The sequence below is a fragment of the Entelurus aequoreus genome, linkage group LG06, assembly GCF_033978785.1.
Source record: "Entelurus aequoreus isolate RoL-2023_Sb linkage group LG06, RoL_Eaeq_v1.1, whole genome shotgun sequence".
NCBI classification, from domain to species: domain Eukaryota; kingdom Metazoa; phylum Chordata; class Actinopteri; order Syngnathiformes; family Syngnathidae; genus Entelurus; species Entelurus aequoreus.
In genome coordinates this window covers 20,898,858-20,910,659 of record NC_084736.1, presented here as the reverse complement: position 1 = coordinate 20,910,659, position 11,802 = coordinate 20,898,858, and the positions used below count along the sequence as shown (strand labels likewise).

General features: G+C 39.9%; 1 protein-coding gene across 3 annotated transcripts in view; it reads right to left on the bottom strand.

The window, feature by feature from the left end:
* Positions 1–10,826, bottom strand: part of setd1a (SET domain containing 1A, histone lysine methyltransferase) — a 45,534-nt gene extending 34,708 nt beyond the window's left edge. Inside the window, exons 1-3 of one of the 3 annotated variants that reach the window (XM_062050214.1) lie at positions 10,777–10,826; positions 9,671–9,815; positions 523–621 (exon numbers count right to left, since the gene is read on the bottom strand). In XM_062050214.1, coding sequence (XP_061906198.1) covers positions 523–621; positions 9,671–9,808 — 237 coding nt within the window. In that variant the 5' untranslated portion in view covers positions 9,809–9,815; positions 10,777–10,826. Of the gene's footprint in view, positions 1–522; positions 622–9,670; positions 9,816–10,526; positions 10,675–10,722; positions 10,745–10,776 lie in introns of those variants that run through there. The other 2 variants (XM_062050216.1, XM_062050213.1) reach the window with 2 other exon arrangements.
* Between the last annotated feature and the right edge of the window lie 976 nt (positions 10,827–11,802).

Genomic DNA, 11,802 nt, shown 5'->3' with positions numbered 1-11,802 from the left:
ATTAACCGTACATTGACCTCTAAACCGAGGTACGTACAGAACCGAAATTTTTGTGTACCGTTACACCCCTAATATATATATATTCGTATATATGCACAGGTACGTATATATATTTTTTTTAATCGAAAAAAAAAAAGTTCATCCAAATGCAGCTAAATTTCCTTATACTCTGACTCATTTCCTAGTCCAGTTGCCAGTCGCGTGACACGCAGTGCTGATTGAGCAATTAATTGCCGACCTCAAATTTGAATATACAAAAAAAAAAAGGGACATGCGACAAGCTCACAACTCAGTTCTCATCGTTCACTTGAAAGGGCCGTTCAAAAGACTTCAAAAGATCGCAAATGTCACATCTTTAGATTGCGATGCTGACATTCTTTGACTAGGCTACTTTGCATGCAATCGTGCCGTGCCCTGGCCCACCTCTTGTAATCGCACCATAGGAGGCGAAGTCTACACAACACTCACAATAGCCAAACATGCATCAAAGGTATATTGGAGTGTTGTAGAAAGTTGTCTCACCTTAAACTTTGGCACTGGCAGGACCATTTCTGTATACCTCGACCATAGCCTCCTGGGTCTTGGATCCCGGAGATCACCCACGGGTGGGAATCCAGAGTCCTGACAACATTACAAGTTGGTTAATCAGAGTCATGGAAGTAGAGATGCACGATTAATTGACATCAAGCTTTTAATTAGTGTGGATGCGTAACCACAGGAGGCTGAGGTTGTTGTTTTTTCTCCACCGTCACCGGCATTTGAGTGACAGACATGCTGCTCAGCCATTCTGATTGCTGGGCCTCGCGTTTGTTCGGCTCTCGCTTCAAATAGGGAGAAAGACGTCTCACTCTGTGCATCACTCAGGACATGAGTGTGTGTATTTAACAGTACATATTACTGAACGCAGTGATCTGTCTTTTCAGTCTTTCACAATCTTTGTCGCGATGAGCAAAGAGCTCGGCGCCAGCTTTACACACACACAGGAAGCACGTACAGAGAGCCTCCATACTCGCGATGAGCAAGTGAGAAAATTAGGAGGGAAAAAATATGATCAAAGTCAAATGTCCCCATTGTGGGAATATTTTAGCTTCAAATCGAATGGGCAATATGAGCCCATCAACAAGGATGAACGAGCGAGAATGCCGTGATAGCATCAAAACCAAAAAAACAACGCCCAACCTCGTTTTTCCAACTGGGAAAATAAATGCAATTTAATTTGTTCAATATTTATTTTATTTAAATTTAAAGGAATGAGAGTCCATTATAGTCTTTTGTTTATTTATTTAGGATAAAGTTATTTACCTTCCAATTACAGTACAATGGTCAACAATTCCACGGTAATGAGGAATACAAGTTCATATCCTTTTATATTGTTACTTACATTATGAATAAAAATTATGATTACATTATATATGTATATATATATATATATTATAATTTATTTCTTCATTTTAAGAGCATGAGAGTAGGGTTCTTAACCTTTTTGACCTTGGGGCCCAACTTTTCCATTACAGATCACATTCCATTACAAATATTAACACAAAATTAGTAGTCTTCCTCTTTTTTTAATTATATGAAACAATTTGTCAGTCACAATGATTATTTATTTACTACATAAACCCTAGGCTTATGTCAGGTTGATATACTCAAACATACTGAATAAGAAGAGACTTATAAATAACTGATGAAAATTTGATTTACATATAATTATGTTGTGCTGAAATAAACTAAATTATTAATGTTTTTTTTTTTATTTAAGTGTAAATGAAAATACAGCTTGACCACTTTAGTCATATGTTTTGCACTTAAGAAACTTCTGTATGACTTTAATTCCAGACATAATTTGTTGTTTAATATTGTCATTACTGCCATAAGTGGGGCAAAAGCGTACTACGACTGAGTACCGCTGCAGCCCATCCGGACCACAGCTGAGAAACAGATATTTTTGGCGGCCCTTTAGGGGGCGCTCACGGCCTTACAATGGCCCTATGGTTAAGAAAGACAAAAAAGCTTATGTCTGCAAAAAACCAAACAATAGTCAATTATTGCATCTTGTTCTAATGTGTGGCACTTTGACACAAGAATATACTGATTGACAGTCTACAAGTAACATGTCTTCATTCACTCGTTATTTTCGCAGTTTCGTGCTTTTTTATGTAGAAAACATCCATCCATCCATCCATTTTCTACCGCTTATTCCCTTCATAAAAGTCGCAAATACAATCACAATTTTGGAGAGAAAAAAAAAATCGCCATTTAGGATTATTCACAATATTGTGCAGCCCTGCATGCAAGTAAAACATAAAAAGAGTGAAACTTACAGGCACACTGAAATGCACTCCATCATATCTGTAAATGTTTTATGTACCCTCCAATTACAGTACAATGGTCAACAATTCTACAGTAATGAGAAATACAAGTTCATATGCTTTTATATTGTTACTTGAATTATTGATATATATTATGATTACATTAAATTATAAACTCTATATATTTGTATAATTTCTTTCTTCATTTTAAGAGCATGAAAGTGGGGTTCTTAACCTTTTTGACCTTGGGGCCCAACTTTTCCACTCCACAGCGGCCCAGGACCCACTCAAATATTAACACTAAATTAGTAGTCTTACTCTTTTTTTTTTTTTATTGTATGAAACAATTTGTTAATCACAAAGATTATTATTTATTTACTACATAAACCCTAGGCTTATGTCAGGTTGATACACTCAAACATACTGAATAAGAAGCGACTTATAAATAACTGATGAAAATTTGATTTACATGGGGGTGGCGTGGCGAAGTTGGTAGAGTGGCCGTGCCAGCAATCGGAAGGTTGCTGGTTACTGGGGTTCAATCCCCACCTTCTACCATCCTAGTCACGTCCGTTGTGTCCTTGGGCAAGACACTTCACCCTTGCTCCTGATGGCTGCTGGTTACCGCCTTGCATGGCAGCTCCCGCCATCAGTGTGTGAATGTGTGTGTGAATGGATGAATGTGGAAATACTGTCAAAGCGCTTTGAGTACCTTGAAGGTAGAAAAGCGCTATACAAGTATAACTCATTTATCATTTATATCTATTTATATAATTACATTGTACTGAAATAAATAAACTAAATTAATAATGATTTTTAAAATGTATTTAAGTGTAAATAAAAGCACAGCTTGACCACTTTAGTCATATTTTTTGCACTTAAAAAATTTCTGTATGACTTTAGCTCCAGACATCATTTCTTGTTTAATATGGCCCTAGTGCAGACCTGGGCATTGTACGGCCCGCGGGCCGCATCCGGCCCTTTGCGCATCCCTGTCCGGCCCGCGTGAGGCCAATCATAAATTACAAAATAAATTTTAAAAAATTATCTATGTCGAGTGTGCAATACAACAGTGCTGCTTTTGTTTTGAAAAGCGTTATTTGTATTACTTCCGTGTGGACGTATGCGCGTGTGCGATTGTGAGTGAATTGAACGGCGCAATTACAAATTACAAAATAAAGTTTAAAAAACACCTATGTCGTGCGCGCAATACAACTGTGCTGCTTTTATTTTGAAATGTGTTATTTATGCCGTATGTCCGGAGGGAACCTGTGAGGGAAGGTGCATAGAGACAAGTGATGAGACGCTAAAAAAAGAAAAGTTGATGAGGAATGGCGTGTTTCCAACAAGAGATGGACTGCCAAGTATTTCTTTACATAAATTAATGGTAAAGCCGTGTGCTTAATGTGTGGTACACAGGTTGCTGTGTTTAAATATCATTTTAATCGCCACTACACGAAGAAACACGAGGGAAAATACCGGGATGTGTCTGATGAAGCGCGCGCAAGGGAGGCTGATGCGTTGATGGTAAAACTGCAAACCCAACAAGGACTTTGTGCCATATTTCACACCCCCAGAGATGCAGCCGTCAGGACAAGTTTCGTCATTTCTCACAAAAGCGCCAGAAAAAGTAAGGCGTTTTCTGACGGAGAGTTTATTAAGGAGTGCTTATTGGACTTTGTTGCGCTGATAATGCCCGGAGACAGGACTGTTTTTCGCTAACTTTGGATGAGAGCTCTGATGCAGTCAATTAAAGAGACAACCACAGGTAATGACTTGTTCACAGAGGTAAATGCGTGTTGGGACAAGCTGGCAGGTGTGACAATCCAATCCACTTTATTTATATAGCACATTTAAACAACAAAATGTTTCCAAAGTGCTGCACAACAATATTACAAACAATATTCAAATATTATCCTTAGCTCCACCAATGACTGAATAAAAAGAAAAAAACAATTACATATAAAACCAATATAAAAAACAATATAGAATAGATATGATTAAAAACTATTTTTAACAACAGATGGTTGTCCAAATCTGATGGGGAAAAATGTTGGATAATGCAGGATAAAGTGACCTTAAAAAGCAATCTGCTTTTGTATAAAGTTAAGTTAGGTTAAATGAAATTATTATTATTATTATTATTATTAATTATTATCATCATTATTATTTATCTTATGGTATATCAAAAATAATATTGAGCAAAATTTAATTGAAATATTGTCGTGTGGCCCTCCAGCAGTGCTCGGGTTGCTTATGCGGCCCCCGGTGAAAATTAATTGCCCACCCCTGCCCTAGTGTGTGAATGTTGTCTGTTTATCTGTGTTGGCCCTGCGATGAGGTGGCGACTTGTCCAGAGTGTACCCCGCCTTCCGCCCGTGTGCAGCTGGGATAGGCTCCAGCACCCCCGCGACCCCGTAAGGGACAAGCAGTAGAAAATGGAGCGATGGATGGATGGATTGATTGTCATTACTGCCACAAGTGGTGGAAAAGTGTATTACAACTGAGTACCGCTGCGACCCATACGGACCACAGCTGAGAAACCGATATTTTTGGCGGCCCAACAATGGCCCTATGGTTAAGAAAGACAAAAGCTCTCACTGCAAAAAGCCAAACAATAGTCAATTATTGCATCTTGTTCTAATGTGTGGCACTTTGACACAATAATATACTGATTGACAGTCTACAAGTAACATGTCTTTATTCACTCGTTATTTTCGCAGTTTCATGCATTTTTACGGTCGCGGGGGGAGCTGGAGCCTATCCCAGCTGCACATGGGCGGAAGGCGGGGTACACCCTGGACAAGTCACTACCTCATCGCAGGGCCAACACAGATAGACAGACAACATTCACACTCACATTCACACACTAGGGACAATTTTGTGTTGCCAATCAAATAACCTCAATTAATAATGATTTTTTTAAATTCATTTAAGTGTAAATGAAAATACAGCTTGACCACTTTAGTCATATTTTTTGCACTTAAGAAACTTCTGTATGACTTTAGCTCCAGACATAATTTTTTGTTTAACATGGTCCTAGTGTGTGAATGTGAGTGTGAATGTTGTCTGTCTATTTGTGTTGGCCCTGCGATGAGGTGGCGACTTGTCCAGGGTGTACCCCGCCTTCCGCCCGTGTGCAGCTGGGATAGACTCCAGCACCCCCCGCGACCCAGTTAGAGACAAGCGGTAGAAAATGGATGGATGGATGGATTGTCATAACTGCCACACGTGGTGGAAAAGTGTATAACGACTGAGTACCGCTGTGGCCCATACGGACCATAGCTGAGAAACAGATATTTTTGGCGGCCCTCTATGTGGCGCTCACGGCCCTATGGTTAAGAGAGACAAAAGCTCTCTCTGCAAAAAGCCAAACAATAGTCAATTATTGCATCTTGTTCTAATGTGTGGCACTTTGACACAATAATATACTGATTGACAGTCTACAAGTAACATGTCTTTATTCACTCGTTATTTTCGCAGTTTCATGGTCGCGGGGGGAGCTGGAGCCTATCCCAGCTGCACATGGGCGGAAGGCGGTGTACACCATGGACAAGTCACTTCATCGCAGGGCCAACACAGATAGACAGACAACATTCACAGTCACACACTAGGGACAATTTCGTGTTGCCAATCAAATAAACTCAATTAATAATGATTTTTTAAATTCATTTAAGTGTAAATGAAAATACAGCTTAACCACTTTAGTCATATTTTTTGTAAGAAACTTCTGTATGACTTTAGCTCCAGACATAATGTTTTGTTTAAAATGGCCCTAGTGTGTGAATGTGAGTGTGAATGCTGTCTTTCTATCTGTGTTGGCCCTGCGATGAGGTGGTGACTTGTCCAGGGTGTACCCTGACTTCCGCCCGTGTGCAGCTGTGATAGGCTCCAGCACCCCCCACGACCCCGTAACGCAGTGGTCCCCAACCTTTTTGTAGCTGCGGACCAGTCAATGCTTGAAGGGGGGGTGGTATTTTTTTTTTTTTTTGTCATAAAAAAATACAATCATGTGTGCCCATACGGACCACAGCTGAGAAACAGATATTTTTGGCGGCTCTCTATGGAGCGCTCACGGCCCTATGGTTAAGAAAGACAAAAGCTCTCTGCAAAAAGCCAAACAATAGTCAATTATTGCATCCTGTTTCTAATGTGTGGCACTTTGACACAAGAATCTACTGATTGACAGTCTACAAGTAACATGTCCTCATTCACTCGTTATTTTCGCAGTTTCGTGCATTTTTATGGTCGCGGGGGGAGCTGGAGCCTATCCCAGCTGCACATGGGCTGAAGGCGGGGTACACCCTGGACAAGTCACCACCTCATCGGAGGGCCAACACAGATTGACAGACAACATTCACACACTAAGGACAATTTCGTGCTGCCAATCAAATAAACTCAATTATTAATGATTCTTTTTAAATTAATTTAAGTGTAAATGAAAATACAGCTTGACCCCTTTGGTCATATTGTTTGCACTTAAGAAACTTCTGTATGACTTTAACTCCAGACATAATTTTGTGTTTAATATGGCCCTAGTGTGTGAATGTGAGTGTGAATGTTGTCTATCTGTGTTGGCCCTCCGATGAGGTGGTGACTTGTCCAGGGTGTACCCCGCCTTCCGCCCGTGTGCAGCTGGGATAGGCTCCAGCACCCCCCGCGACCCCGTAAGAGACAAGCAGTAGAAAACTGATGGATGGATGGTCATTACTGCCACAAGTGGTGGAAAAGTGTATTACGACTGAGTACCCCTGCGGCCCATACGGACCACAGCTGAGAAACAGATATTTTTGGCGGCCCTATGGTTAAGAAAGACAAAACTCTGTCTGCAAAAATCTAAACAATAGTTAATCATTGCATCCTGTTCTAATGTGTGGCACTTTGACACAATAATCTACTGATTGACAGTCTACAAGTAACATGTCCTCATTCAGTTATTTTCGCAGTTTCATGCATTTTTATGGTCGCGGGGGAGCTGGAGCCTATCCCAGCTGCATTCGGGCGGAAGGCGGGGTACACTCTGGACAAGTCACCACCTCATTGCAGGGCCAACACAGATAGACAGACAACATTCACACTCACATTCACACACTAAGGACAATTTCGTGTTGCCAATCAAATAAACTAAATTAATAATCCATCCATCCATTTTCTACCGCTTGTCCCTTTTTTGGGGTCGCGGGGGGTGCCGGAGCCTATCTCAGCTGCTTTCGGGCGGAAGGCGGGGTACACCCTGGACAAGTCGCCACCTCATCGCAGGGCCAACACAGATAGACAGACAACATTCACACTCACATTCACACACTAAGGACAATTTTGTGTTGCCAATCAAATAAACTCAATTAATAATCCATCCATCCATTTTTCTACCGCTTGTCCCTTTTGGGGTCGCGGGGGGTGCCGTAGCCTATCTCAGCTGCATTCGGGCGGAAGGCGGGGGGTCAATGTTCCCTCTAATTGTTCATGTGTGTGAGCAAACACAAAAACTCCCTGAGCATTCAGTGGAGCACATGTGAGCAACATCACACGTGGCAATACCAGCAGCACACCTGTCTCAAACCAATCTTTTATTATAACACTCAAATGACAGGAGTCATTTTCATGAGATTATTTTCTAATATTAGTGATTTGGCCCACTTGTAATGAAAATAAAAGAAATCTTGTTTTTCATAAGCTATGGATTAGTATTGTACAATATGTCTGGGTGGGGGTCCTGCTTTGGGAATCATTTGTACCCCTTTCAGAGATCACATTTAGTTGCCCTTAAACATCCTCATGTTGCACAATGAAATGTAAGCATAGGATGAAGTGTGCATTCCTGTAACTTTCTCTAGTAACAGCATTTCATGGTTAACATCAATAAATTAACATTAATAATAAATGACAGTAGAATAAGCACACATATGACGGAGGAGTCATAATGTAACTTTGTGTGATGTTTGAGTTGTCCGACTTTTTGTGTGGCCATAAACGCACCAGTGGCTTGGTGCTATGCGTGTTGGTGACAGATGACAAGTTGGTTTTGGCCTGGTTTGTACGGCAGAAAATGACTAGTTTTTCACTAATATTTTTGTGCGGTTATGGCCGAATATAAACAGTTATGCTCAATTAAGTGATCGATACAATTCCTGTCCCCGAAGCATCCCAACAGACGTTACAATAATTGAACGGTGTTCAATTGAACGGTGTTGACGAACACCGTTAAGGCCGCTTGTTGTCACTGTCACTCAGAGTTGCATTGCAAAATTATACAGAATAAATGTGTTTATTTTGTGTAGAATTCAGATGGGATTTGATTTGGTGCGCGGCATATATTTGCTGTGCGCAGAGGACGCTTGAGCAGTGTGCAATTGCGCAGGCGCGCGCACCTTAGAGGGGACGTTGGGCGGGGTACACCCTGGACAAGTCGCCATCTCATTGCAGGGCCAACACAGATAGTAGGGGTGTGGGAAAAAATCGATTTGAATTCGAATTGCGATTCTCACGTTGTGCGATTCAGAATCGATTCTCATTTTTTAAAAATCGATTTTTTTTTTTTTTTTTTAAATGTATTTATTTTTTTAATTAATCAATTCAACAAAACAATACACAGCAATACCATAACAATACAATCTAATTACAAAACCAAACCCGACCCAGCAACACTCAGAACTGCAATAAACAGAGCAATTGAGAGGAGACACAAACACGACACAGAACAAACCAAAAGTAGTGAAACAAAAATGAATACTATCAACAACAGTATCAATATTAGTTACAATTTCAACATAGCAGTAATTAAAAATAACTAATTGACATTATCATTAGACATTTATAAACATAAAAATAAAGAACAATAGTGTCACAGTGGCTTACACTTGCATCTCAACTCATAAGCAGGACAACACACTGTGTCCAATATTTTCACAAAGATAAAATAAGTCACATTTTTGGTTAATTTAATAGTTAAAACAAATTTACATTATTGCAATCAGTTGATAAAACATTGTCCTTTACAATTATGAAAGCTTTTTACAAAAATATACTACTCTGCTTGCATGTCGGCAGACTGGGTATAGATCCTGCTGAAATCCTATGTATTGAATGAATAGAGAATCCTTTTGAATTGGGAAAAAAATCGTTTTTGAATCGAACCGTGACCCCAAGAATCGATATTGAATCGAATCGTGGGACACCCAAAGATTCACAGCCCTAACAGATAGACAGACAACATTCACACAATAGGGCAAATTTAGCGTCGTAAAAGTCGCAAATCCAATCGCAATCACAATTTTGGAGAGAAAAAAAAATCGTCATTTAGGATTATTCACAATATCGTGCAGTCCTGCATGCAAGTAAAACATACAAAGAATGTAACTTACGGGCACACTGAAATGCACTCCATCATATCTGTAGATTTTCTGAGCGACCCGTCTAATGGCTGGATCCTGGACGAGTTTGTAGCTGTTCCACTGCAAACTGACAGCTTTTTGTGTGTCTGCCCCACCGTCTGGATCCATGCTACAGCTGAAGTGTCAGACAAAAAAAAACATTATTCCAGGCAGGCCAGGATGTTTAACAATTGCAATCATACCGGTGTGCATATATTAGGCTAGGCGGTCATACTGATCTGACGCGCAGCCGCAGCTAATAACATGCTACCGGCGGTTACTAATGCCGCACGGGGGGTAAAACAAACTGGGCGAGGACGAATTAGCCTTGACTGTATTACTTGCCCATCGTAAATAATCCGGCAAAATATGCAAAATAAGTTATAGTGTGACGTTTCCGTTCAGGGCTAAGACGCTGTCAAAACAATGAGCGCGTTACGTCACAGAGCACTAGTTTAGTTAGCATCCCGCGGCTAGCACGGGCTAACACGCAGAGACAGAATGCAAAGAAGCTGTGCATTTACACCGGGACGCCGTTCAAACTGAGCAAAAGTCGAGTCGGGTTCACGACCGGGTGGCAAATATCACACCAACGGCGACCCAAGCGTTGCAAAACGACAGTTAATCAGTTATGTTTTTATGCTAATGCTAGGGTAAGTTTTCGCGAGCGTTGGCTAGCGCTAACTAGCATAAGCATCAACTTGAGAGCCAAACGCAACATTTTCCTCGCACAGCTCTTCAACCGAGCCCACATTACCAGTAACGGCTGTGCTATGGGAGTATTTCCTGGGCTCTATCGGTTCCCCCCCCTTTTTTTTCACCCCCCCGGCCAAATCTACACTCCCACCTCCGAGGGTCCTACAGCCCGCTCATCAACCCGCCGCTCCGGTGTAGGCAGCAGGCCCGGGCAACAAGAAAAACACAGTCCCTCAAACACAAACCGGACGGCTCCGGTGCCGCGCTCAAGCAAAACCGGTACGCGAAAACGATTCCGCTCATATTCCGGTTGCCAGTCGATACAAAGACGAGTCTCCACGAAGCACCTGGGCGTTGTTTTGGTCCGAAAACCCCAATATTGTGACGAGAGCGTAGCAAACCTGAACGCCTCGCCTGTTCGCCATCAGTTGGAGCAAATGCAGCAGTCGCTTCGCACCAGCACTTTCTCCAAAGTAACACACCTCATAAAAAAAATACAACGATGACTATATTTCACAAACACATGTTAACAATGACATTTTTATAAATGGACGACTAGAAATAATTATATTCAAATTTATCTACATCCTTTCAACAACTAAAATATACGATCGAATCTGCGTTGTCAAATCTAATGACCCGGTCGAACAAAGCGTCCTCTGGTGGCTATCTGTGACATTTCTGCAAATTGTCCTCACCATTTGCAGTATTTTTGGACAAAAATGGTGACTTATTTTTATAAATCAGCAAAAAGTTATGAATGTAATGTTAAGATATTTATGTACGATAAGGAAAAAACAAATACTATCTTGCTGGGAATTATATGGGCATTGAATTCTTAGCTTACTATTAGGGGTGCACAAAAAATCGATTCACATTCGAATTGGGATTCTTATTCATCCCGATTCTAAATTGATTCATAACTTTCAAAAATCGATTTTAAAAATTTGAATTAAAAAAAAAAGAAGAATACATTTTCAAAGTTTTTAGGCCATCTCCATGCACCTAGAAATAGCCTTTCTACTCTGTAACCTGTTTTGAAAACTTTTAATTATGATTATTATACCAAATATACACGGCGAGACTCGTGTTGAGTCGACTCTGAATCCAATCGTCACCCCAGGAATCGAATATAATTAACAGCCCTACATATATATATATATATATATATATATATATATATATATATATATATATATATATATATATATATATATATATATATATATATATATATATATATACATACACATATATACATACACACATATATATATATATATATGTATATATATATATATATATATATATATATATATATATATATATATATATATATATATATATATATATATATATATATATACATATATATATATATATCAAATCAACTTTATTTATAAAGCACATTTAAAATTTACCACAGG